This window comes from Psammomys obesus, unplaced genomic scaffold (assembly GCF_907164565.1).
Source record: "Psammomys obesus unplaced genomic scaffold, mPsaObe1.curated_primary_1811, whole genome shotgun sequence".
Taxonomy (NCBI): Eukaryota; Metazoa; Chordata; class Mammalia; order Rodentia; family Muridae; genus Psammomys; species Psammomys obesus.
Genome location: NW_026596064.1, coordinates 17,048,321 through 17,076,184, shown reverse-complemented (window position 1 = coordinate 17,076,184; position 27,864 = coordinate 17,048,321). Strand labels below are relative to the sequence as shown.

The following is a 27,864-nucleotide window of genomic DNA, read 5'->3' as shown; positions in this document are numbered from 1 at the left end:
GATTTTTCATATTTTACTACAGAGATACTCTATAGATGTATTATCAGTTTATGTAGCTTATAAACTGCTCATTCATAGCCTACATGTACAAAATTATTTTATAAAAATGCTTTAAAAACTAGTCGAGGGTGTGTTCTCTGGTGGGCTATTACTGGCAAGTGCCTCTGAGGAGGCAGGGTACATTCAGGGTCAGGTGGCCAGAGACCAGAAGGTGTTTCTGATGAGAAAGCAGCCACCATGGAGGTTGGGTAGCAGCAGCCGGCACAGGCACCACTGACAGTTCACGCCACACTCTGTCCTTAGCCACCTCTTCATTGTCAAGTTCGTGGCATCTGATTCTTGACTCTGTGCCCCTCTCTTATGGCTTTCTTCACATCTGGAATCCACCACTTCACAGTGGGTCATGAGTAACAGAAACACATCTTAGTACCTCTCTGTCTTAGACCTGGCAATTCTGGTTCTCTAAGACACTTGGGAATTCTACTCCCCATTCTTCAATCTCACACTGCATTGCTGAAGTCAGTCCTCTGAGGACACAGTTCTCAGGTTGCCTTCATCGCATCCTTTTTCTTTAGTGGTCCTTCAAGTGTGTGAATTACAACTTCACCACCACGACCAAAACAGCTAAGAAAGCTGTCTTGTCAATGATGGTTCTACATTCTACATAACCAAGAGCTCTTCTGAGAAAACATGGAACGGAAAAATTTCAGCCTAATAATTAGCTGGAAAGAGTTCTTAATGTTGGCTACTAAGGAAGTCTCTAGGCCAAAATCATTACAATCAAATCATCAGTTCTCCAGAACATCACCAAAAGATCCAGGTCATGCACCAGTCCAGAAATCCACTGTGATGTTGGCATAGAGGGGATTGTGTTCCACAGAGAGCAATTTGTAGGAACAACTTGATAAGCCGTCTGTTTTCCAGACTCGTGACATCTGCTGTAACAGCTTCATCCTAAAGATAAAAGGAGCAAATGAGAAGGATGAAAATGAGAGCCTGACATGCATCCCCGCTGCTTTTTGTCCTGCTCTCAAGTGTCGCACAGGAAGCTTTATCATTTACTATTCCTGTTGGATTTCCTATTACCAAAACCAAACAAACAGACAAACAAAAAACAACTTGTTTTCCTTACGGAACAAGCATTCATGATAGTCTTTTGCATTTGTGGCTCAAACCCTACATCAGGCCCTGGACCAAGAGTGGAAGATCACTGGCTCCATTGGGTTCCCATCACAGCACACAGGGATTACAAGAAACACTGACATAAAAGGAGTGTGAGCTGCCCACTCAGAACGGGTCCTTTGCTGAGCATCAGGGGATTGAGAACCATTCCACTGTTGTGAGAAGAAAGTTGTCTATAGACAGGAAGGTACATAGCTCTCATAAGAGTTTCAAAATTGTGTGTGTGTGCGCACATGCGTGTGCAGGAGGATAGATAAATTAAGAAGCACCTTACTTCATGAAAGAGTCTAGGGAGGGACACCAAGTAGCTTAAGAGACGTGAAATTCACAAAGTGAAGAAGGAAGGAAAGGATGCTCTAAGCAAGGACTATGTGGGCAAGGGGCACAGGTAGACGAGAGAACAGGATGCACTTGAGGAAGGATGGGCCACCTCTGTGGCCAGAGCTGAGCAACAGAGGGGAGAGAAAAGGGCACTGGAGTGAAGAGGACTCCAGAAGCTCAGCTGTGACAATGACAACAATGGGTGGAGATCAGAAGCACCATGTTGAGCTAAATAATGTCAAAGGAGAAAAAGTACAGCATGACTTCACTTACACACAAGCTGGAAATGTGCAAAACTGATTCCTGTTTTGTTTAGGAATATAAACATATGGGGGGAAAAAAGAAAACCAAGAAATAGCCTAAGGAATTAGCTTTATGACATGACAAGCAATTACCATGAAGTTTAGGGATGTCACGTAGGGCAGGGGTGGGTGTGAAAAGGCAGGTACAAGTCTAGGGAGCCACGTGGACATACCTACAGGGTCTGTCTGGGTATGCGTCATGCTTTTCATATATAGATAAGAATTATTTTATAACTATTAAATAATTAACCAACAGGAAAATGCACTTCTGTTGATAAAGACTAGAATGACACAGAAAAGTCTATTCTTTCAGACTTGTAGCCTCTAACAAAAAGCAAAAAAATTCTTGACTACTGCTTTTCAAAGGGAAAGAAACTCAGAACAAAAACCATAAATTCTTCCATCAGAACCACATACACATAAGTTTATCTGCTGGAGTTCCACAGTGAAAGGGCTAGAGCTGGGCAGGAGAGGAGAGGACAAGGCTGGGACATCAGCTTCCCTCAGAGCACAGAGCAGGAAGCTCCCAAAGACTGCCGTGACAACATCTTCGGGACCTTAGAGCCAACTTTAAAAGCTCCAGATGATCAAAGTCGAGATCACATTGTTTTTGTTATTTTTTTTTCAATTTATTCATTTTATATTCTGATTGAAACCCCTTCCCTCATCTTCTATTCCCACCCTCACTCCTTTTCCCCCCAATCCTCTTTCCCTAGTCCAATGAAAGGGGGAGTCCTCCTCACCTGACCCTAGCTTATCAAGTCTCATCAGGACTGCCTGGATCCTCTTCCTCTGTGGCCTGGCAAGGCCACATCACCAAGGGGAGGTGATCAAAGAGCAGGCAAATGAGTTCATATCAGAAACAGCCCCTGTTCCCCTTACTCGGGCACCCACATGGAGACTGAGCTGCCCTATTGGTGACATCTAAGAAGAAGGTCTAGGTCCTCTCCATGCATGGTCCTTGGTTGGTACATCAGTTGAGACCACATTCTTATCAAAACAAACGTGAACTACAAACCAAAAGATGCTCAGGGAGAGCAGGTTGTTATTCTAAAAAACGATCCACCAGCGCTTGGCTCTCACACTTCGGTCTGCCTTTCCTATAGGAACTATACCCCAAGGTGCTCAGACAGATGAAGAGAGAACATCTCTTTTTGTAAAGAGACTCAATAAATGAAGATGGAATGATGGAATCGGGGTATTACAGCCTTGCAACCCTTCTTTAGGCAATGAGAAACAGGTGCTCATATATATTATAATTATCAAATCAACAGAGGCCAATTAGCAAAAATCCATTAAAAGCGTGATTCTGTGACCTCATGTGTTCAACAAACAAACTATAAGGAAAAAGATAAGAAAGAGAAAGGGTACAGCATGGTGGCTCACACCTGTACTCCCAGCACTCAGAAGGTGAGGCAGTAGGACACTGAGGCTAAAGTCAACTACTTAGATAGTAAAACAGATGCTATGGTAAAGAATCCAGTGGGCAAGCTGGACGCGGTGGCACACGCCGTTAATCCTGGCACTCAGGGAGGCAGAGGCAGTCAGATCTCTGTGAGTTCAAGGGCAGCCTGGTCTACAAAGCAAGGCCAGGACAGCCAAAGCTACACAGAGAAACCCTGTCTCAAAAAAAGCAAAACAAAACAAAACGAACAAACAAAAGAATCCAGTGGGCAGAAGAAAAAGTGGGAGAAAGCAGAAGAGAAGCCAGGAGTTTACAATCACAGAAATAAGGGGTGTATGTATTAGTCTGCCTTGCTTTAGGTTCTACATTAAAAGCTCCTTCATAAAAAGCTTTTAGCAAAGTGAACGGGCTCATGTGGTCAGTTCAGCAATGGTATGTTAGCCTCACAGGAGAGTCAATACCCAGATGGATGCCAGGTATGGGAATCCAGGGCTTACCGGTCCACGTTCACCTCGTTGCCTTTGTCTCTGGTGTGGAAGATCATGGTGTATTTACCCACATCGGGCTTGGGCCTCGATATTTTCATCTTATGGAGCTCAACCCTAGGGGGGAAGAAATGAAGTTTATTTTAAAATCTATCCCATTTACCTACCATTGAGTACTCAGAAAGAACCATCTGCAACAAAAAAGAAAATCACACACACACACACACAATATTAAAAAAAATTTAAACGTTTTTGTAATTTACACCCTTTAAGCAATCTATCTTAGAAATCCACAGGTTCAAGTCTGTATACATGTGTGCGCATGTACGAGCCATGTAAGACAATGAAACATAATTTCCCCTGGAGAAGCCCACATCTACCTGTGGGTGTATCTTATTCTTTACCCCACAAAAAAATCCTCTGTTTCTGTGAATGGTTGCACTCATTGTAGATTTTAAAAATGCCTTTAAATAAATTCCAGTTCTGCTTCCTACTGGCTTGTCCTGAAGTTCTTTCAGAGATCTCTGAGAAGAACTCTTGAGGCTGCTGAAGGCGCCGCTCCCACCACTGCTGACACTTATCAAATGAAAGCAAAACTTTGGGTTCCTCTCTCCCTTGAAGCTGAGGGACAGCTGGAAAGGAGACAGCAATGGTATGCAACCATAGCAACTGTCTACTCTTTAGCCTAGCTAGGTAGTGCCATGGACTTGGGGGAGAAGAGAGTGCTGGCTCCCTCTAGCTCTCCCTGTCCCTGAATCTGTGTGATCAGCAGCCTGAGTGACTGTGGATTGTGACTGCTGAAGCGGTGAGTGCCATGGAGCCCTTGGGCAGGAGTATCTCCCTCTTTCAGAAACATTGCCAAAGGCTCTGTGCCCAAAGGGAACAAGACGGACCATCCTGAGGCCTTCAGCTCCTTTACACCAGCCTAGTGGGAGACTGACAGTAACACAACTATTAACTCAGAACTCCAGCCTAGTACCTACTTTCTAAGAAGCAGCAGGAAGAGGAAAAAGTGCCTCTGACTGCCAGGAGGCCTTTGTTATCACAACTCTGACCTACAGGCCATGTTTGAACCATCTTTACCACCAAGACACACACACACACACACACACACACACACACACACACACACATACACACACACACGCACACGTTCTGAAGAGGGACGTAAAAGTGGAGGCTAGGCATCCTGAGAAGTTCCTCTCAGTTCTCCAGAGCAGAAAGCTGTCTGAGGGAATCCAGGAGTAATACCAGCAGCCCAGAGCGAGCCCTCCAAGTCAGAAAGCTCCCACAAAAAGGTGCACACAGCCCCCCTTGAGGACACAGCACTCCGCTCTACATGCTGGGAACAGCAACAGAGGCCCCAGGGGTCTGAGGAAAAGCATGAGACGTTTCAAAGGCCTGTCCTCAGAGTGAAAGTCTCAAAGACAACCTCTGGGACTTCCCGTTCACCGGTTGTACCCAAGGGCCCCACCAACACTTCTGAACCCCAAACTCGGCAACGACGATCCTCTCTGGTTTCTACGCTTCCCCTGACGAAGAACAATTTAGGTCATTCTGCCCTCCCCTCAAACCCTGCCACCCTGTAAGCCCAACTCGTCAGCCTTATGACCAGCCAGCCTGGCCCTTACAGGAACTACACATAAGCACAGGGTTCCGGGGTCACCACTGAAAGCAGAGCCCCTTCTCTGTTGATCACCTGAGTCTGAGGTCATCGTCTTCTCCTCCCCAGCCCCAGTAGTTGTTAGAGAATCCATTCACCTTGAAAAACTGTTCTCTGCTGAGGGCAGTAACGCCCCCAAAATATTTACTGTATCGTAACCTGGAGCAAAAAGAGAAGAGAGAGAGGTGATGATGTTTAGCACAAAGCCCCCTTTGTGCTCCGAGGACATTCTAGCTAGCTCTGGTTTCGGGGGGTGGCATTCCAGGACACGGGAGACGGTACACTTCCGTCCATTTTATCCATTTACTCTTGTCTCATGGCCGCCTCCCTCTACTCCCTCGACTCCTGGCCTTTGATCTGCTGCTGACACCACTAAAAAAGGTGAACCCACTAGGCAAGGTGACCCCACATATCTGTTATTGGTAACCTTGGTATTCTGTAAAGATACCTGAGCATGGATTACTGCTTCAAATGTCAGTCAGAGATTTCATCCCATGGAAAGGCTACTAAGGGCCCCAGGCAAGGGAGGATTCTGGGTTGTAACCATGTTCAGCATGAATGAGTGTCACGAGGAATATACTTTTTCCCCCTAGCTTTTTCTCTCTTGGGGGGTGAAGAGGTGTAAATCAGGAGGCATTTCCCATTCATACTTTGGGTGTGCTCACTCTGCAAATCTCCATCTCTGAGTTCGTTTTCTACAGAACTCAACACTGCACCCCACTATCCTGGCTTGGGCAACTATATGAAATACAGTGACCTTCACGAAAACTGACTGTGAAGAAAATAATATGGTTTTGAGGGCAAGAGTCAATTATTCTTAGATAGGCTAAATATGAGGCATTCCTAAGCAAAGGACGCAGTGTCCAAGCTCACAAGACACCTCTGGCTACAGATAATGCTGCGGCAGCTGTGAGCACTTGAGGGTGTCAGAGTAGGAGACATCACTGGACAACAGCAGAACGAGCAAGAGTTGAGCATCTGAGGAACCACTGCTCAGACTGACATGAAAGAGAGGAAAATAGAGAGTACCTTCCGGAAAGGTTTCTTCTGCATTCTAGTGACCTGTCCACAAGCTGAGATAAGGCTAACCCTTAACATAGCTCTGGCGCCCTTTGGACTGCAGGTGGAGAGGGCTACCCAACAGAACCACGTGAGCACACAGAGAGGATTTCTAACTTTAACTGACTTCAGTTTTAAATGTCTAGGTCAACTAAATACTGACATTTTCTAACCAGAAGAAGAAAGAGAGAGAGAGAGAGAGAAAGAGAGAGAGAGAGAAAGGAAAGAAAGAAAGAAGGGAGGGAAGGAGGGAGGGAGGGAAGGAAGACAGACTCAGTACACTGTAGACATTTTCCACCTAACAAGTGGCATCTCCAAAGCTACTCTGAGGTTGAGTAGCTTCTATACTCCTAGTACAAACTAGTGACTGTTGCCAGGTAGGCACCCCCTCCCCAGGCTGCTTAGCAACCTGATGTCATCACCTGCAGGAAGCCAGATCAAAAGGGGTGAGCCTGCCACCTCACTCTCTGCTGTCTGTCCCTGAGTCTCCATCTGTCTCCCTCCCCACTCTGTATTCTCTTTTCTCTTATGCTCCTGCACACTGTCTGTCTCTGTCTCGCCTTTCCCATAATAAACTTCTTTGTAGCACACCTGTGGTGCGGCGTGTAATATTTATATCATAACACTGACCCTATGTGTGCCATACTAGAACCATTCAGTTATGTTAATCAGGTTATACTCATGACAAATATCTGAAAGAAACAATTTTGAAGGAGGAAAATTGTATCTTGGCTTAGAGTTTCAATCCATAGCCAGCTGGCTCTATTGCTTTCTGGCCTGTGGCAAGTGAGAATTTCATGGTGGAAAAGATATGGTCACTAGAGAAAGCTACTTACTTCATGACTGCTAAGATACAAAGATGAGGAAGGGGAACAGGACAAGATACAGCCCCCAAGAACACACTTCTAGTGACCTACTTCCTCCAAGTAAACCCCATCTCTGAAAACATCCACCCCTTCCCATTAACACCATCACATTACAAACCCATCATTCAGTCACTGGTTTGGTCAGAACCTTCATGACCTGTCTGTGGAGATGCCCTCCCATGCAGCCCTGAGGTATTCCTGACTGACCTCATGGGCACTCTTAGTCTAATAATGAGCAAGACTGACCATCACAATTATCTGCGTGCACCTAAAATCCTGGGGAGTGGCATTTATCAGCCTAAAACCAACAAAAGGAAATTAAAATATTTAGAACACAGCTGTTCCTACCATTTCCTAGCAGTGACCTGTGTCCAAGGCTACCAGAGTCTAGTAAATAAGGAAGGGACGCTTAACTACCGAAGAAGCAGCTACATCAGGGCCCTGTGGAAAGAAACAGCAGCCACATATAACCTTCCAGGCACCAAAGAGCAGTCCTCATGAGAGACCCAGCATGCATGCTCTGGAGGGGACTGCCAATACCACCGCCCCCGATGCTCCACACAGCTGGCTGAGCACAGGACTACAAGGGGCCTTCCCTCCTAGAGCTCTGAAGCGAACAACCACAGAGTTCTTAGGACAGAGTCACTGCCAGACACAGTAAGGGGAGCACAGCCTGGGAGGACCCAATCTGCAGATGAGGGAGGATCTGCGGGTGAGAACTTGGTACGGAGGAGCACAGGGTAAGGAGCACTGGGAGAAGCTTTGTTGCCGGGAGGAGCAGTAGATGACTCCAGGGAGACCTACAGAACTGCTCTCACCATCGCTGCCCAGCAAATGTCTCTGTGTTTATTGACTTTCTCTTTCAGTCCCTGTTTTCTGGAAAAGCACATTTTAAGTGGCCCTCGGGCGAGTTTATGTATACATAAAATATGTATATTTTAAAGGGCTGCAAGGTCCCCAGAATGAGGAAAATGTAGACATACAGTTGCAATGGAGTCCTTGGAGAAACGGGGCCTGCACAGAGGGATTCTTGGCAGTGAAACTCACCATGAGTCTGAAACACTTGGGCAAGTTGCTTAAACTTCCTCCCACTGAATGCATGGCAAGTAAAAGCATTTCCCTTTTGTTTGTTCCTTTTGTGTTTACAGTCCAGGCCATTTATTCCTTTTTTTGCACATTAAGCCATGATGGATTCATACAGAATGGGCTCCAGCAGCTCAGGCTCCTTCCGGTCAATCCTCCCAAAGTGCCCAGAGGTGCTCAGCTCTGAGGGGAGCAGGTCGGCGCTTCAGCTAAACCCAGGCACCTTCAGGAAGCTGTCCTGGCTCTGACAGTGCTTGACGTGTTCAGTCCACACATTAAATCTCTTGGCAAGAATGTTGCCCTTGACTTACTTTTTTTACAGTGATGCCCACAGCATGCTGGGTAATGCTACAGACCCTTCGGTTTTGCATGGGAACACTTACGGGGCATTCCTTTTTGAACAGTGCTCATCCCCTTGATGTGTGCAACGTCACCCTTCCTGTAGCTTCACATGCATGTGGCAAAAGGAACGAGTCCATATCTCCTAAAAGGCCCAGAGAACATCCAGCCAGCATCCTCCCTCTTCCTCTTTGTGATTGTGGGTGAAAACAGTTCTTATATGCACACCCACAGGGCTGTTGCAAGGGTGAAGCAGCTGAAGCGCATTGGTGTTTCATGACACGAAGATATGGAGCTGCCAGCAGAAGGCTCTAAGTCCCTGCAACTGAAATTGCCAGCCATCGACAGAACATTGCCCGGGACAGCAAAAGTAAGAAGACAGAAGGCCTGTATCTCCCCGGCCACACACACACACACACACACACACACACACACACATTCACAAAAGAGATGTGCATGATGCAGATAGTAAGACAGAAAATTTAAATAAAGCATCAGGACCGAAGTAAAAATCTAAGTCTGAAGAGATTGAAAAGACAGGACAAGAACAACTCAGTGGTAGAGAATTTGCATATTGTAAGGGCTTCCTGTTTAACTTCCATCAACGTTCAAACACACACACTGGCCTTTCAACAAGACTCTTTTTGGTTTCTGAAAGAGGCCCACAATTTTCCTCAGAGCTTGTGTTTAAGTCAAAAGATAAGCATATTCAATTATGCAAGGAGGCAAAGGCTTGCTGGCGATGTCTGGGAACAGCAGCAAAATCTGGCAAATGCAAGGACAAGTTAAAGAGCAAGATTCAAGCACGGGCCATCTCTTATATTTATGGTTGTGAGCCTAGCCTTTAACGGCTGAGCCATCTCCCCACCCACAGGCCATCTCTTAGCGTACACAGGATCTGATGGTGACACCAGAGTATAAATCAAAATCTGTTCCAGCACGGATGGGCAATTATCTCTGCCCTCTGACGGCCAGGTTAACACAATGATACAGTCTAACCTCTCAGCCCAAGGCCTGACCTTAAACCATCCTGTGTAACTGCTCAAAAGGAAGAAGAAGCTTTGAGGTAAGAGTTTAAAAGTCAGTCCCAATTGGGCATGTGAACTGTTGACATTTCCTCATACAAGGAGGGCGCAGAGAGGATCACTGGACCCTTTCCTCTGGTTCTAGCTACTCCTCCCAACCTTGCGTATGAAATGCCCTAACTGCACAGGGCCTTGAAGTCTGGGGAGGCTAAATCATATAGGCTAGGGAAGGTTAACCCAAAGGACCTCCATCTATGTGGGCATGGAAGCTGCCCCCCACGCTGACGGCAGGCCTTCCGGGAAGGCTGCTTGCTATAGGGTCACGCATGCTCCTACCCAGCAGCTTCCCACGCATGCTCTGTAAGTAACACACCTAAAGAAACACGTTGCTCCTCAGGGTGAACTTTGGTAGAATCAAACTTTGGTTTGTCCCAGGGACCTCGTAAGGAAGGGGCAGATGTGGGTTACGCCCTCGCCCCGGGAGAGATATTCCCATGAGAGTTACAAAAGAATTCATGTAAGTAGTCCAAAGCGAAAGACCTACATTGCAAGGTCAACATGGAAGCAAAGAACAAGGAAGGTGTCGAGAGACACTGTACAAGCTCTGGCAGTCTCCCACCCTATTTCACGGATTAGTTTCAGTTTCAGGCAGACTTCCTCTCCCTCCTTCCTAACTAACAGCTTACAGCTGTGTTTGCAGATTAATGCGTTTCCCTAGGAGCTTCCGGTCTCCTCATTCCTGTACTAGCTCCGCCTCTTCCAACTGTCCTCCTGGCCCCTAGCCTAGTGTCATAACTACCCACGAATGGCAGGGCTTGGAGGAAGCGGACAGGGAAGTGTGCATACCTTCAGCTTCGTTTATCTAAAGGTCACCTCAATCGCTATTTCGACATCAGTTGTAGTTGACTAGGAGCTGGCATAAAACACATTAGAAATCATCTGTTTCTCTTGGGGCACAGAAGCAGAGAGGAGTGAAGGGATGCTGGCATTTCCCAGGGTGGCCTTGAAAGAAAGGAACTGGTCCTGGATATCCTGGTTCCCAAGCAGATTAGTAAGGTGGATGTGTGCAGCCACACAAGATAGCCTAAAGAAATGAGATGTCCAAACATAGGCCTAGCTGGAGCCATTCCATTGTCCAGTAGAGGAAATCAGGATGCAATGGCAGGTTACTGGAATTCTACTGTGTAGGAAAGCCTGTCAGGGCCCACCACAGACACCTCAGGGGAACCCACCACAGACACCTCAGGAAGGGCCCACCTCAGGAACCACAGGGTTAGCCCACCACAACCATCGGATTACACTCTCCGTCTTGTATTTTCCTGCTGTCTTTGTGTTTCCTGCCAAGGTTTTGAGAGACCTTTTCTTTTCCTTATTTCATCCGTTAGTTGCTGTTCTACACATTAAGGAAAAATAGGCTGGTTTCCCCCATTTCTTGCTTCCCTCACTCTCTCTGAACACACCATAGCCTTGATCACAGTAAAATGCGCTGCACGGCCGGAGCTGCCTTACCTGTAGCCGGTGCTGTTTCTGCCAACCACCAGGTGCTTGGGCTGATCGCCGCACGTATAAAGGTTGAAGTCATTCTCAGGCACCAAGTCCACATCGTGGAAAATGAAGCAGTCCCAGTTCTCCTCCTTGAGAGCTTCCAGATAGCCCACATTCAGGAGTTTGGCGCGATTAAACTTCTTACTTCCAGTCTGTCAAGGACGAAAAGTAAAATGAAAAGAGCACCAGGGGAAAGGCACTCACGCGGTCTCCCCTTCACTCCCATTTAGAAGAGGGTTATATTACCTTTGTTTATTCACAGGACAACATACACTGGGCTCTAACAGAGGAAATGGCGAGGAAAACAAAAGACCGGTCCATTTTGGCTTTGTGTTTAACGCACGTTTATAGTCTATAATTTAGAACCATCTCCTTGAGTCTGGCAAGCTGTCTGATGGTGGATAATTTATTTAAGAAGACTAAAAAGTTCCGTAGATCGGTTGCATGAGAGTAAAGTTTCTTAGTTTTTGTGTTTGAGACATTTCTCCAAGCTGGCTGAGAACTCAGAGCAATTCTCCTGCCCTCAGACTCCCAAATGCATAACATTTGGGATAACAGCATGAGCCCTCATACCAAGTCAGACAACATCCTAATTTTTTAAGAACTATTTTATTTCTCTCTCTGTGTGTGTGTGTGTGTGTGTGTGTGTGTGTGTGTGTGTTTGCGTGCCCATGTGAATATATGCTACATGGGTGTAAGTAGCCTCTGAGGACAGAAGAGAGCATCAGGTCCCCTAGAGCTGGAGTGACAGGCAGTTGTGAGCTGCTGGAAGTGAGTACAAGGATCTGAGCTTGGTCGTCTGCCAGAGATGATGTGGTCTTAACTGCTGAGTCATTTCTCCACACCCCAGCCTGCATACTTACTACCAAACGGTCCACTCAAAGGTTACCAAGATCGTTTTTAAAAAATGAAAAGAACAGTATGAGGTATTTTAGCACACACACACACAAATGTAATGTGGTTTAAAAATACAAATAAAAATAAAGCAACTCTAATTGGGCACCACTTAATTTCCTTAGAGGCAGGAGCTCCTGTCAAGTGCTCTTCTAAACTCAATTTTTAAAGTGCCTTTATTAACCCATACGAAACTACAAAACCTCCTTTTCTTTATTTTTAAAATTTACTCACTTTGTATCCTGATTGTAGCCCCCTCACTCATCTTCTCCAGTTCCATCCCCCTTCCCTCTTACCTCCTCCCCCTCCTCTAGTCCACTGAAACGGGAAGTCCTCCTCCCCTGCTATCTGACCCTAGCCTATCAAGTCTCATCAAGCCTGCCGGGATCCTCTTCCTCTGTGTCTGGTAAGGCTACGTCACCAGGGGGAAGTAATCAAAGCGCAGGAAACAGAGTCCATGTCAGAGACTGTCCCTGCTTCCCGTATGAGAGGACTCACTTGGAGACTGAGCTGCCCATGGGCTATATCTGAGCAGGGAGTCTAGGTCGTCTCCATCTGTGGTCCTTGGTTGGTGCATCAGTCTCTGCAGCCCCTCTTGGGCCCAGATATCTTGGCTTTGTTGCTCTCCTTGTGGAGCTCCTGTCCCCCCTTCTTCCATAAGACTCCCTGCACTCTGCCCAAAGTTTGGCTGTGAGTCTTTGTACAAAGCCTCTTAAATGTACCTGTCACATCAATTAGTGTCACTGCTTTCCTGTCACCACTGGACGCATCTCCAGCTAACCTTATACACCGATACTGAACTTCCAAGAGACTAAGCTAAGAGCTTGTCAGGAAGGACCAAAAAATTGTGACCTGTCAACAGAGAAGGTTGTTGCTAATACTTCTACGCTACTTAAAAGTTTCTTGAAAATGGCTTAAGAAACTCCTGTTACAACACTAATGGCAGAGGCTCTTCCTCACAGTGGCCTCACGAAAGGATCTGAAGACTACATGGCCTGAAATATCAACACCATATGTGCAATAGGACCCAAAGACTTTTCAGCATAACTTTGTTCAAGGTTAATTGAATTCTGCAAGAATAAAGTCTGACTTGACAGCTTATCATAACAAGATTGTAAGCAATTCTTAGAAGTTACCACAGCACTTTCCTGAAAGTGTAGCAAAAGTTGATATGTTTCTGTTCGTACACATAACAGGCACATGTTTATGATCTCAGGACTTGCCAGAGGCAGAGGCAGGAGGACAGAGAGTTTCAGGCTACCCTGTCTGGGGGGTTTGAGGTGGGGAAGCAGGAAGATGAAAGGAAGAGGAGCAGGAGGAAAAAAAAGGGAGTCTTGAGAGACTGCCATATATGCCTAACAATGTGGGTTCAACGCCCGAACTCACATTAAAAAAAAAAAAAAAAAGATTATTCTGTAACCAGGCAAGGCTTCCAATGGAGGGATGGGAAAACCAGCCACCCACACAAAACCTTTGACCGATAATCCTGTCCTGCCCATAAGATGTGCCGGGGGAAAGGTGCCACACAACCTGTGGAAGTGGCCAACCAATGGCTGAGCCAACTAAAGAAAGAAAAAGCCAGACGAGGGGAAAAACAGGTAACCCCAACATTCCTGTGGTAAGAGGAGAGGTAGAAACAGGAGGAATGCCTGGATGCCCTCAGACGATCTAACGTGGAGTACACAACAACAGAAACAGTAAGAGCGACACGGGCTCAACAGGTAGAAGATGACAATCAACTTGTGTCATCATTCACCCGTGCACCTGCAAGCATACATGCACGCACACACGAGTAATCTTTTGAAAAAGAAAACAAACCAAAGACAGTACCATATTCTAGTAGCTACCATCCTGAATAAGAACTCAGACTCCATAAATCCATTTTAACCGATGATGCTAAATACAACATTAATTCTAAAGCAAAGTGGGTGGGCTGGAGATACTTGCCAGCACCCAGAAAGCCCTGAGTTCAACCTGCAGTCCCAATGTTTGAGAAGTAGAGGCAGGAGGATGAGAAATTGAAGATCCTTGGTTGTGTTCCAGGCAAGCCTCTGCTACAAAAGACCCTGTTCAACAAACAAACAAGAAGCTATAGGAAAGATGGCTCAATGGTTAAGAGCAACAGCTGCTGTTATAGAGGGTCTGGTTCCCAGTACCCACGTGTTGGCTCACAACTGTCTGTAGGTCAAGTTCCAAAGAATCCAGCACCCTCTCCTGACCTTGCTGGTACCAGTTATACACAACGGTACAGCTACATACATGCAGGCAAGTATTCACATACCTAAAATAGAAATAAATCTTAAAAAAAAGAACCTCCAAACTTTATTTCAAGTCCTAAAAACTGAACACAGAGATACTGTATAAGAACCCTTTATGAGGGTTATAAAGAATACCTTTATGAGGTATCTCATAAAGTATGCACTACACAGGAGAACCCATTAGCTGTCAATTCTACCTAAAGTTGGTATCATCCACTACATCCGATATTAAGTAAACAGTTAATAATCTTGCCCACATTCTTATTGGAGCTTATAAGGACGGGCACTATTTGAATTGCCCATGATGATATTAAAAAGCTTAAACACAGGGGTATGTGCACACCTGTAGTCCCAGCACTCTGGGAGGCAGAAGAAGGCGGATTGCCATGAGTTCGAGGCCAGCCTAGTCTACAAAGCTAGTCCAGGACAACCAAGGCTACACTGAGAAACCCTGTCTCAAAATTTAAAAAAAAAATTTTTTTTTTAAATAAAAAACAAAAAAGCTCAGACACAGATGTTTAAACTGATGTTCTATTTTTTTTTTCCTTTAATACATTTTAATGCCAAATTGAGGTATGTTTAGTCACCCACCACTGATTGACTTGAATTCTTCCAAGGCAGCCTGTGGCTGGTTACACGCTGTTCCTAACTGTTTCTGGAAGCCAACGGAGTGAGTCAAGAAAGTGAACATAAAACCTCATCTGTTTGAGATGGTGAGTAGTGGTGGAATTAAAGGCCGGATGATTGGAGAGCACAGAAGTCGCTGGCAGCACCCACTTGGCACTCTATGAAATCACTCACGAGTTCTCTGCCGCACAGCCTCATTCAATGACAACAGGCAGAAGCCCAAGCTTGTTACACCGTGTAACACACAGTCGACCCAGAAGTGAGGTCAGGGGCGCATGCGTGCCAGCGCCCGCTAATGTGGGAGGGCTCTCAGAAACAGGCTCTTAAGTTAGGACAATACCATTCCCCAGAGCTTGGTCCGGTGGCTCTGCTTTCAGCATCAGAATCCCCTCTGCTCTCTTCCAGGGTAAGTGAGCGAAGAACATTCTCCTGATGACGATCCTTTCACCCAAAACAAATGGGCATGGGGCCGTGTCCTCGGACTCCAGGCCCCCCCCGCCCCGCCCCACTCACCTGGTGGATGATGTAGACACCGTAATCCAGCTGCTGCCGCTGCAGGAAGGGGTGCAGGTGCTCCAGCAGGTAGACCAGGTGCTTCTCCCTGTTCCGGTGGGGAATGAGGATGGCGACCCGCTGCAGAGCCTTACATTCCTCAGGACGGTAGCGGCCCCTGGACACTTTGGGGTTCTCTGCCTGCACTTCCTCCAGAGTGAGGTCTGGCTTAAAAAGGAGTTTGCTCTGGCCTCCTGTGAGCGACACAAACGCACGCCATCACGGGGGCTGTGGCATGAAGCTCTGCGGTTTACATGGCCGATTCAAGATGAAGGCCTAGCTTTCCTCCTGGTGCGCCCTGAGGGCCACAGGAGGGTAGGCGCCCATTGCTCTCCTTCGATTAAAGGCTCGCTTACTCTCAACTGTACACAGGAGCAGGGAAATGGCAGCCTGCTGCCAAAGCAAGTAACACGTTTTAGGGCATACCGCGTGTCTGGACGATCAACCCTGACCCTAAGATCCATGTTCGCATGGGGTGTGCAGACTGTCCGGCCACCTCACTGCCCACTAAAGATCAGGGCAAGACTGAGTTAACCCCTCCACTGGAAGAAGGGTGAAACTTGCCCTTTTCCTACTTCCGCCCTCACTCCTCGTGTTTAGCTCCCTGCAGGCCGGGCACCAGGAAGAAGCTGAAGCCCACCGGACTCCCTAGCCAGCCTGACAACTACATACACAATGCAACTCTGCTCCCATCATGCCACCAACGAAGACATTTCCGGTTATCTGCGGGTGAATCAATCCTGGGCAAGGCTTCGAATGTCAGTCTCAAGTAAGTAACCCTCATTTTCTGACCATAAACGAGGAGGCACAGTCCTGCTTAGGAACTGAAACAATCTCGCCTGTGCCTTACACCCCTCTTTAAGGCCCCAAACACACCCGACAGGCTTTAAACCTGCGAGCTGCTTTTGAGCTGTACTGTTCACTTTTCTCTCTAAGCGGCCTAGGGCAACACTCCGAGGCATGCTACAACAGACAGGCTGCAGTTTCCACAGCAGGGTACCGACGACAAGCCTGCAAAGCATCCCGGGCTACCCAGCAGACCTCTCTACAGGTATACACAGGGGTCCATAGCTGGGCAGCTGAACTGCACAGCTGGAATGGGGCATACTCCACTACCTATTGCCTGCTCTACTGGCTCCAGAGAAAGAAAGGCAAACGGGGGAGCAGCACACTGTGGCCCACAAGACAGGGGTGGCCCACAGGGATCTGAGATTCCTTACGGCTGGGGCTGAGACAGTCCCTGAGTCCTTCCTAGAAGAGGAAAGAGATGTAAGCTGAGTTTCAGATGACTACATAGAAACCCACTAGGCAGACATGTATTGAGGAAAGGCATTCTGGGAAAGGGGAATCAGGACAAGAGAAGGCTCAAAGGGTTGTCTGGGAAATCGTGAGCATTCTGATGCTCCGGAGAATCAACATGTGTGAGAAATTTTCTCTCTCAAAGGTGCTATTTACTGTTCGCTGAAGCTGAAAGGCAAGACATCAACAGGAAATCAAAACACACAAGGTCCTGGAGAAATAAACCTGAGATCACTGAAGAACATAGTCCTGTCTATATTTATTACTCTAGATTGATGGCCAAAAGGACACTAACAGATGAGACATAAATGAAAGACTCATGCTTTCATCTTCCATCATCAATGCAGGAGAGTATGCCCAGACAGGCCATTGTCTTAGAGAGTGAGAAAGAAGTGGGACAGAACCATGAGTCTAGATCAGTTGACCTAATACAGTATGAATGAAATTATGTTCATTCATATGGCAGGACTGAAATGTATATGCTTCTGATGTGTTTTGTTTTGTTTTGTTTTTTTACTTTTCCACACATCTGTTACATAATTTTTTTTTTTTTGTAGTTCTTACAGAATAAAAACAACAAATACTTACTGAGGTTTGGAGACACTGAAGGACAGTTATCGAGTTCTGCCTTTTTCACAGTTGCATCATGGGCCAGAGTGACTTCATTCCCCAAAGGTATGACCTTGTGGAAACTAGCCATGAAGCCCCTTGCCTTGGGGATCACTTGAATAGCACCCACAAAGTAGTTGCTGGTGGCCCATCCAACCACTGTCAGGCACAAGGAAAGGAGCAGCAGTAATCGTAATCTGTAGGAGATATGGTAGGGTGGCTTGCAGCCCATGACTCCTACAATGCGTTATCTCTGCTTCCACTGCAGTGAGGAGGCTTCAAATTGCGCTTTTCCGGTATGACTGAGAATGTGATGACACCTCATGAGGCGATGTATGCCACTGCCTGGCAGTTCCTTCCCAGAGACCACTGAAAGGCAATCACAAAAGATGTGCTGTTTTGAATGGAAATCCTGCCCTAAAATGACAGACCTCAGCACACATTAGAAACCCAATCCCAGCTGAGCTGCAGTCTCAGTGAGATGCTAGCCCAGGGTGGAGCCCGACAGAGTGAGGTGGGGTGGGACAAGAAACACGAAGGAACCCAAATAGAGGATGTCGACAATCTACAAAACAACAAAAAAAACAAACAACAAAAAAAAAAAAAAAACAGTAAGGATCAAGGACTTTGTTTCAAAGAGATACCCGAATCCGAATCCTACCACTTGTCAGCCCTGAGATCTATGCCTGGCCACCTCACCTAGCCTACATTCTCTCCTCTGTAGCGTGGAGTGAAATAATACCCACCTAGATAATATCTACCTTCCTACAGGGCTGCACTATCACATAAGGTACTGACCAGCCTCCTGACATGCGCTAAGCAGCCACCGAACAGTGAGCATCACTCTCCCAGCTACATTAGAGAAGCTAGTCCAGGAATGGCCAGTGGGCAGACGTACTGGCAGCCACGTACTCAGTGGTGTTTCTCACAGGTGATAAACTGTCCCATTGATTTCATACTTCAATACCATGAGGTGGGATGACGCAAACTCACCTCTAAGAGGGGCCATGTTCTCGATTATTAACAAAAAAATTCAGCTTTGAGGGATTTTTCATCGATACCAGTAACTTCACTAGATGGTAAGGATACTTACCGAGGGCCTAATGGGCACAACTTGCAACACTCTCACATCCCCCCTGCACCTCCAAAGTCATGTTATACCTCAAACTCTAAACATCTTATCAGGGAAAATGCAGTGATGAGTACTAAAGCCAGACCCCAGATAGTTTCCATGGCCAAACAGACTGCCTGCGCTGAGAACCGACAAGGAAATACTTCTGATTAAATCTCGAGACAAGAAAGGAAAAAGAAATGCATGAAGTATGTCTACCACCCAACTTCAGATCCTCACCAGAGCTGGCCCTGGCCCCCCTGACAGGTGGCATGGCTCCCTGTGTATATTAAGAAATCTGTCTTTGGGGTGGCCTGGAGTTCTCTGCAGGCCCAAACTTCCTAGGCAGCTGCAGAGACTGCAGTTGTCCTGTCTCAGCCTGCTCGGCTGTTCTAATAAAAACCGTGACCTGACTTCTCCTGCTTTTGGAGACTTTCTGGAAAACTCAGACTGGGGGTCCAGTATGGTTGGCCTCTTGTTGAAGATCCTTGTACTAATTATATCCCCAGTGGCTTTTCCTTGTTACACACACATACACACACACACACACAAAGAGAGATTGAGAAAGAGGGAGAGAGGATGATTAAAATCCAGATTTCATATCTCTTGTTTTTGTATATATATATATATATATATATATATATATATATATATATATATGACTACTAATTCCAGCATGACGGCTATTTCTACCTGACCTCACCTTAACCTAGATGTCTCCCAAAGGCTCCATCTCCAAGTGCCATCACATTGGGAACTAACACATCACATTGGGCTTCAACATATATGGAAAATGGGGACGACAGGGAAGCAATCCTCTGTGAGATAAGATTTTCATCCTCCCTGTGTTTAAAATCGCATTTCCTTATGGGGGCGGGGCACAGGGACAGAGATCAGAGGACAATGTGTGGGAACTGGCATTCTCTCGTTTCTACCTTGTGTGGGCCTCAGGAATGAAACTCGTCCGTCAGACTCGTCAGCAAGCACCCTGACCCACTAAACCACCTCACTGGAGTCTCCTCGCCTTACAAACAAGAAGCAAAACCAGTCACCCTGCCTAGAACCACACACCTGGTTAAAGGGTGGAACCGGGCTGTGAGAGCCTGTGCTCATCAGCTGCATCCTTCCTGTGGACAGTTTATTCCTTCCTTTCATGTCTGGATACAAATACAACTGAAGTGTTGCAGGTACCTCTCTTGGTCTTCTAACTCCTACACCTTCCTGTCCCTCTCCTTGGCACTCATGGCTCCTGGAGGCGTGCTCTCGCTCCCCCAGTTGGCAGGAAGCCATCGGGAGTCTGGGCCGGCTAGACGACCTCTTGTGAACTCTTGCAAACTCTATTTGGGGAGACTTATATGTGGGGACTGGTGATCATGTTTTATAAAAATCTTTTGTAAATCTGGCCTTTGAACATTGCTTTTCTGAGAGCTATTTAAGGAAATGCCGCCTTAAAATCCTCACTGAATTAAAGGAATCTGTGATCACAAAATGACTGCAGTATGAGGAGCAGAAAGTTTATTAAAAAAACAAACAAACAAACAAACAAACAAAAAAATTATGTAGCTCTCTCATTTACAGGATGTAAGGAGGCTTGACTTAAAAAAACTAAAATAAAAGCCTACAGGGGTTGGGATGAAGTCTGAAAGCTTCGTACCTTCTATTCAATTTCGCTATGAATCTAAAATTGCTCTAAACCATTTTTTTAAGATTTCATTTATAATTATGTGTACATCTATGTATGGGTGTGTGCATTTATAATTATGTATATATCTATGTATGCGTGTAGGTGCCAACAGAGGCCAGAAGAGACTATCAGGTCCTCTGGAGCTGGATTACAGGCTACTGTGAGTTGCCCAATGTAGGGTCCAGGAATTTGAGTCCTCTGGAAGAGCAGGAGGTAGCCTTAACCACTGAGCCATCTCTCCAGCCTAAAAAATATTTTTAAGAACGTACCAAGGAACTAAGGAGCTAAGAATTGTGATATGTTAATATTGCTGAGGTGTAGTATATAAAATTTGTTCAGAGGCAAGACGCTTATCCTCAAAACAAAAAGTGTCACTAATACTTACTTAATAATTCCTACCCCCTGCTCAGATGTAGCCCATGGGCAGCTCAGTCTCCATGGGGGTCCCCTAGAAAGGGGAGCAGGGGCTATCTCTGGCATGAACTCGATGGCCTTGCTCTTTGATCACTTCTCCCTGGTGAGGTAGCCTTACTAGGCCACAGAGAAAGAGGATCCAGACAGTCCTGATGAGACCTGATAAGCTAGGATCAGATAGTACGGGAGGAAGACCACTCCTACCAGTGGACTAGGGGAGGAATGGGGGTGGGGAGAGAGGAAGGGTGGGACCAGGAGCTGATGAGGGACAGGGCTACAGCCAGAATACAAAGTGAATAAATTGTAATAAATAAATAAAATAAAAAAATAATTAGGCCTCCATTCCTAAAATCCCACTTCTTAAGACTAAATCTGGCCCAATTAAACACAATCACTTACCCCTTATAGGCTTAAGTATCCTCCATAAAACTTATGGTATAGAAGAAAGTTCAAGGGCAAAACTTCTTTGTTTCTGTGAAGAGGGAAAAGATAGGGTTTAGAACACCTCTGTGTGTTCAAGAGAGCCCTCCTGCCTTCTGCCTGTCATCTAAGTGGCCAGAGGCCTGGAGACAGCTGCTCTCCTCTCTGCACGTTTCCCTAGCTTATATAAAACCTGGGAGGAGGGAGCATGTTCGTTATAATGATGTTGTAAGAACTTAACAAGAAGGCACACCCCAACACCTTCCTGGTTCCTAGAACTGCAAGTACTTGCTGACTGCCATCTGCTGGTTCATCTGTAATCGGAATATTAATCAAGATAACCACACACAATCCTACCTCTGCTGAAGTAAGGATCCTTGTGGTAACAATTTTCACTTTTCTTTCAATGAGTACCTAATCCTTTTATAAGCAGAAACACAGTGACTTTTCAGACGAAAATTATCTCAGGGGCAGGTGACTCCCACGTGGTACTCAGGAAGGTACCACCAACTTATTTGTACGGTTATTTAAGTAACTGTGGGCCTCTCCCTCTTCCCAGAGCCCATGGTCCGCTGGCCTCATTGTTTCTAGGCTGTGGTGAATCAACATATCATGGTAGGTGTCCTGTAGGAAGAGAATTTTCTTACCTTGGAGCCAAAAAGTAAGAGAAAGGGGGAGAGGCAGGGATCCACTACCCTCTTCAAGGGCATGCTCGTGGCTCTGCAAGACCCATTTTATAACAAAAGTTGCCAGGAAACAATCAGGAAACGTGAAATAAACGGAAATAGCAAGTGACTGGGGTTGTTTTATGTAGTATATGTTTATGGAAGACACAAGAATTTCTGGTGTGTGGGGGGTCGGTAGAGGCTCCCTGAGCGTCCCTTTCTAGGTCATTTTCAGCTCTCAGATAGTTCTGTAGTGGGGTCACGGAAGTGCACCTTCTGCAGTCAGGTCTACCAGTGAGTGGTCCTAATGGTTGAGAAGCTCTGAGATAACTGGGGGGAAAACAAACAAACAAACAACAACAACAACAAAAGCAGGCAACTGACATCCCAAAAGGCTAGTTCAACTCCTTATCAAGAGCATGAAGGTTTCCAGGCCAGTGATCCGGGTTTTCTGAGGGTATCTGCCGTTTATTTGAAAGCACATCTCATCTGTGGTGCCAAACGTGCTTTGGCCAACTCCCCAGAGGAGGATACAAAGCTGTAGATTTCTACATTCCACTCTAGAACCAATAGGTCCAAACAGCTACATCTGAGACCCGGGATGAAATGTAACCAGGAACCAACTTACACACAGTGAAGTCTCAGAACCAGTGAGAGAGACCAAACCCAGGACAGAACAGAAACCTGAGATATGTCAATTGTCCTTCTGGTGAAGCAGATACATGAAAATGGGATTTTTAAAATGCATTTCACTCATTCAGAAAGGCAAACACATGGACATCAGAAGAGGGAGAAAACAGGGAACAGGACAGGAGCCTACCACAGAGGGCCTCTACAAGACTACCCAGCAGGGTATCCAAGCAGATACTGAGACTCAAACTTTGGGCAGAGTGCAGGGAATCTTATGAAAGAAGGAGGAGATGAAAGACCTGGAGGGGACAGGAGCTCCACAAAGAGAGCAACAACCAAAAATCTGGGCACAGGAGTCTTTTCTGAGACTGATACTCCAACCAAGGACCATGCATGGAGATAATCTAGAACCCCTGCACAGATGTAGCCCACGGCAACTTAGTATCCAAGTGGATTCCCTAGTAATGGGAACAGGGGCTCTCTCTGACATGAACTCAGTGGCTGGCTCTTTGATCACTTCTATCTGAGGTGGGAGCAGCCTTACTAGGCCACATAGGAAAACAATGCAGCCAGTCCTGATGAGACCTGGTCAGATCTAGGGTCAGATAGACCCTAGTCCTGATAGACTAAGGTCAGATGGAAGGGGAGGAAGACCTCCCCTATCAGTGGACTGGGGGAAGGGCATGGGAGGAGAAGAGAGAGGGAGAGTGGAAGTGGGAGGGGATAAGGGAGGAGGCTACAGCTGGGATACAAAGTGAATAAATCGCAATTAATAAAAATAAATAAATAAATTTTAAAATAATAAAATGCATTTCACTATATATGACTTTTGATTCATCAGTTAGTATATAATCAGAGATCTGTAGCATTGACATCAACATTGCTAAAACAACAGAACCTTAAAATGAGTTCAAAAGATAACAGGAATATTTAACCGATATATTACATCCTAGAACATATCCTTTTATTCAAACGTGCATAAGGGACTGACTGGAGAGAGAGCTTAGTCAGCAATGTGCCCACCACACAAGAACCTGACATTGATCTGTTTCAGAATCCACCCAAGATGTTGACTCTGGCTTTTAATCCCAATGTCATAAGTGGTTGTCCTCCAGCCTGAGCATGTGCACACAAGCACACACCCAAAACTGGGTGCTTAAAAGACCCTAACTAACTCTTGGAGAAAGGATTCACCTTAGCCAAGTCGGAAAAAAAAAAAGTAACATAAAAATGTATATGAAACACAATCCCAAGAATACAATATGTGTGTGTGCATAACTTCTGCCCATACAAAATAGCAGAAACAGTCACAGAGACAAATTTGAGAAAGTTGTGCTTTTAATCCAGAGTTGGAGTGGTTCATTGCCAGAAACAATGCCGTTGCTTTCTAGTAAAACAAGCAAGCAAATAAACAAAACAAAAAACCTCGTTTAAAATATTCTTTAAAATTTTAAGGACATTATTATAGACAGGGAGCAGTACATTTAGTTACATAAAGTTGGTGGCAACCTGATTATGTAAATTTTAAGAGGACCTATTCTAAATATGATATACAAACCCCTATTTACACACACACACACACACACACACACACACACACACACACACTGGCAGTGAACTTCAGTGCTAGCCACGACCCTGTGGACGTTTCTTAAAATACCTATCCTGGGTTGACACGCAAAGGTTTTTGTTTCAGTGGTCTGGGGTGAAGCCAAGAAATTTATCTTTTGAACAGGAACCTAGATAATTCTGGCACATACCATTGTTCACTGATAGTTTATAAAAAAAAAAAAAAAAAAAGACTAGAATAGCCAGGAGTCACCAGCAGCACTAAGAAGACTGAAGCAGGAGGATTGCCCCAAGTTCCATTGTACCCCCACTCCCCGCACCGAATTCCAGACCAGTATGGACTGCATTTATGAGTTCTCGGCTGACTTGCTTTGGATGTTCCCAATGTGGATAAAAAGTCTTCAAAGAGAGGTTTGGTGGTTGGCTACCAAGGGCCACACCATCACTAGCTCAGCCTAGAGAAGCCACTAAATACTTCTATCAAGTGGCACATAAAATGTACTAACAGAGTCGCTGTTATGTCCCTCCCTCCCCATTCCTTATCAAACAGTCCAGCGTGGTCAGCAATTCTTTTTGAGAATTTTTAACCCAATCAAAAGCTGTGGCTCTCTCGAAAATGCTGTCAGGTACACAAACGAGTGGCCACAAAGGCCATACCTGTTCTTTAAAAAATTAACTTGAAAAACAAAAGGAAAGAAAACCAACCAACAAAGCATTGTTTCCTTCCCTGGAAGCATTCCTGCGCTCTCTGGCAGGTTGCTGTTACAGCCTTCGACGCTCTTATCTTTAATTTCACTTTCTCAACCTGAACCAGATCTGAGACTCCTTGAGTTCTCAACTCTCAAATTACCACGGTCTTTCTGCTCTTTCATCCCCAAACCAGTGGGCTGATCAGCCAGGGCCAGGGCTGCCCCCACCTCCTCCTGTCTCGCCCACCTCAGAACACTTGGCAACCACAGGCACCCAGCTTGGCTATTACCCTCCTTAGGTTATCGCCCTCCCCATCCCCCCGCCCCCTCACTCCACAAAGGCCTTCGCGAGGTCCCACATCCTTCAACATCCGAACCCCAAAACAAGAGTTAATCACCGTTATCTAAGGGAAGCCAGAACATCAAGGGGTACGGATCCACAGACCCCGGGGGGGGGGGGGGATCAGGTGCCCGACCTACAGCAGGTGTGTCTGATGTCCTTCCAATCCCATGTGACTGCCCCTTGCCTGGCGTAGGAAGCTCCGCGCTGTCCCGGCCCTCACAGGCACGGAAGTACAGATCTGCTGTCCCAGGTGAAACCTGGTCTAACCAAGACACGGAAGGATGACGGGCCTTTTCCAGGTAAAAGCGCCCGGCAACGTCAGCACCGGGGACGCGCGCGACGCGCCCTCCCTGCGCATGCATCACCCTTCTGCGCGCATCTCCCCCGCCCTCTGCGCCGGGGTGCCCACACTGGAGGGGAGCCGGAGCCGGACCCCGGCCGAGGTGGGCCTCCGCCGGCCCCCAGCCCGCCCGCCGGCCGGGGAGGAGGGACAGCCACGCCGAGGCCCGACCGCGCAGGCTCCGCGTCCGCCCGGCCCCCATCCCGTGGACCCACCCACCTCGCGGCCCGGCGGTGACCGCTCGGGGCGCGCGGCTGCGGAGCCCCGGCCCGGCGTACTCACCCCGGACGCGGCCACCCGGAGGCCGCCCGGGGATTGGGAGCCGGCGAGGAGCAGCCCGGGCGATCTCCCTGGTGGCCAGCCTGCGCCTCCAGGGGGCGGCTCTACAGCCCCGGCTCCGCCTCGCGCGCCGCGCCATCTGGGGGCGGGTCTGCCGGGTTCTCCCGGGACCTGGGGCCGCTGGCGGGTCCGCGCAGCGAGAGCGTGAGAAGAGAAGAGGGTGCACCACTTAGCGCCACACACCTTTCTGCCCCGGGCGTTTCCCGGGTTCCATCCCCGGGGGCGGCACCGGAACCTGGGGAAGGGGTCGAGACCCCCCTGCCTTACGCAGCAGGAGAAGGATGCGCTGGGCTCGCAGGCATGTGCAACCTTGTCGCTTCTCTGGGCGACGCTAAACGGAGAGTGGCCTCGGACCACATCATGGAATTCAGAAGGTCGGCAGTTACGTGTTCTGTTGTGCGTGACGTGACCAGGTGACACTGTCATCTACGGCGTTCACGCTTTAGGACCCCGAAGTCGAATACCAAGAAGGAAAGTAAAAGCGGTGTGCAAGGGAGGGACCCGAAGCTTCACCCTTGGTAACATTTTAAGTAAATGTACCGTGTTGTGTTGTGGCCATCCTGGGCCGGGAGTTGGACACAGCCTCAAGCAACTCCTGACAGGTTGCAGCCTTCGCAGCCACGCACTGTGCCACCCTGAAGACCAAATAGTGGGTTTTTTGTTTTTTTTTTTTTGCTAAAGATTTGATTGAAAATAACGGTGGGCTCTCTGTGGGCGCACAGAACGACGGACTACGGGCTGCCAGCTCCCTGGGAGAAGTTATAGGAAGACCGCCCCCATCCAGGTGGCTCTAAAACGGCGGTTCTCAACCTGTGGGTCGCGACCCCCGCCGGAGCTGCACGCCGAATATTTACGCAGCGGTTCATGACCTTGGCGGAATTGCAGTTATAAGGTAGCAACGAGGTCTAGGGCTATTCTGATGCCACACGTCTGCGTCATCGCTGTGATAGGGTAATGGCATACAGAGCCTGTAGCCTGAGGCTCCTGCATTAGGCTGAGGCCTCTGAAGAGCACTGGAGAGGTCCCAAGACTACTGAGCTCTGGGGAGAAGCCATGGAAACTCTCTGTAATAATTTATATATGATTTAATTTAAGTAAAATTTCTTTTTTTTTTTTTGATGTATTTATTTATTGTGTAGTGCTGAGGGCAGGAATCAAGACCTGGGCTACCTGAGGTGAACCACAGCCACGGTGCTCACTACCATCGCCACACCCGGCTTCTCTACCCAGGCACGCCTGGAGTGCTCAGTCTTTTGTAAACCATTAAGCTGCTTCGCTTTTGTCAACTTGACGTCACCTAGAGTCATCCAGGAAGAGGGAACTTTTGAGACCATAACGTGTAAGGTTAAATGAAATCTTCCCTCCCCTGGTTACTTCTGGTCGTGGGGTTTATCAGAACAACAGCAAACAAAGGAGCAATCACCAAGCACAGGGGACCTCTTGTGAATGACCATGGCAGAAATAAGACCCCATAGAATTAGCCCCTCCCCCCCAAAAAAAAGAGATGTTAAAGCCAAAAGGCTTTTGACAAATTGAATTTAACATAGTTTGAACAGCTAGAGACCCACAAATCAGGTTTTCATCAAATCAAAGGAGTATAGTATCCTGGGTAGTTTTTGGTTGGTTGCTTGGTTGTTGTTGTTTGGAGGGATTCAAGACAGGGTTTCTCTGTGTATCCTTGGCTGTCCTGAACTCATTCTATAGAGCAGGCTAGCCTCGAACTCACAGAGATCCATCTGCCTCTGCCTCCTGAGTGCTGGGATTAAAATCGGTCCACACCTCGCCCAGCTTCCTGGTTACTTTTTTTCTGCTAACTGGACAAAAGCTAGAGTCCTCTGAGCAGAGAGAACCTCAACTGAGAAAACGCTTCTATCAGATTGGCCTGTAACGTATTTTATTTATTGATGATTGCTGTGGGAGGGTCCAGCTCACTGAGGGTGGTGCCAACTGTAGGCAGGTTGTCCTGCGTTATATAAGACAGCAGGCTGAGCAAGCCGTGAGGAGCAAGCCAGTAAACAGCAGCCCTCCATGGCTGCCTGTGCTTCCGTCGCTGCTTGGGTCCCGGCCTTTACTTCCCTTTTATGATGGATTACAATGTCACGCTGAAATAAACTCTTGCCTCCACGGGTTTGCTTTGATCAGTGTT

The 27,864-nt window shown here is 47.0% G+C and overlaps 1 protein-coding gene across 7 annotated transcripts; it reads right to left on the bottom strand.

The window, feature by feature from the left end:
* On the bottom strand, positions 1 to 25,747 carry B4galt4 (beta-1,4-galactosyltransferase 4). 7 transcript variants are annotated; one of them, XM_055624930.1, is made up of 9 exons: positions 25,662 to 25,747; positions 25,173 to 25,301; positions 21,123 to 21,195; positions 17,494 to 17,883; positions 15,568 to 15,800; positions 11,240 to 11,427; positions 5,395 to 5,517; positions 3,708 to 3,812; positions 1 to 954 (listed from the first exon to the last, which is right to left on the bottom strand). In XM_055624930.1, the coding sequence occupies exons 4-9, from the start codon at positions 17,744 to 17,746 to the stop codon at positions 822 to 824; spliced, it is 1,035 nt and encodes a 344-aa protein (XP_055480905.1). In that variant the 5' UTR covers positions 17,747 to 17,883; positions 21,123 to 21,195; positions 25,173 to 25,301; positions 25,662 to 25,747; the 3' UTR covers positions 1 to 821. The 7 variants fall into 7 exon arrangements, with proteins under 7 accessions (XP_055480905.1, XP_055480906.1, XP_055480910.1 ...); XM_055624931.1 differs by lacking the exon at positions 25,173 to 25,301 and having other exon boundaries at positions 25,662 to 25,727; XM_055624935.1 differs by lacking the exons at positions 25,173 to 25,301; positions 25,662 to 25,747 and adding an exon at positions 25,599 to 25,643.
* Positions 25,748 to 27,864: the final 2,117 nt, after the last annotated feature.

Excerpts from the sequence above, each read along its gene's own strand:
- B4galt4 (XM_055624930.1), bottom strand. The coding sequence starts at position 17,746 with ATGGGCTGCAAGCCACCCTACCATATCTCCTACAGATTACGATTACTG. Across the intron at positions 11,428-15,567 it reads GTGTCTACATCATCCACCAG|ACTGGAAGTAAGAAGTTTAA; the intron begins GTGAGTGGGGCG and ends CGTCCTTGACAG. Across the intron at positions 3,813-5,394 it reads GACGATGACCTCAGACTCAG|GGTTGAGCTCCATAAGATGA; the intron begins GTGATCAACAGA and ends CTTCCCCCCTAG.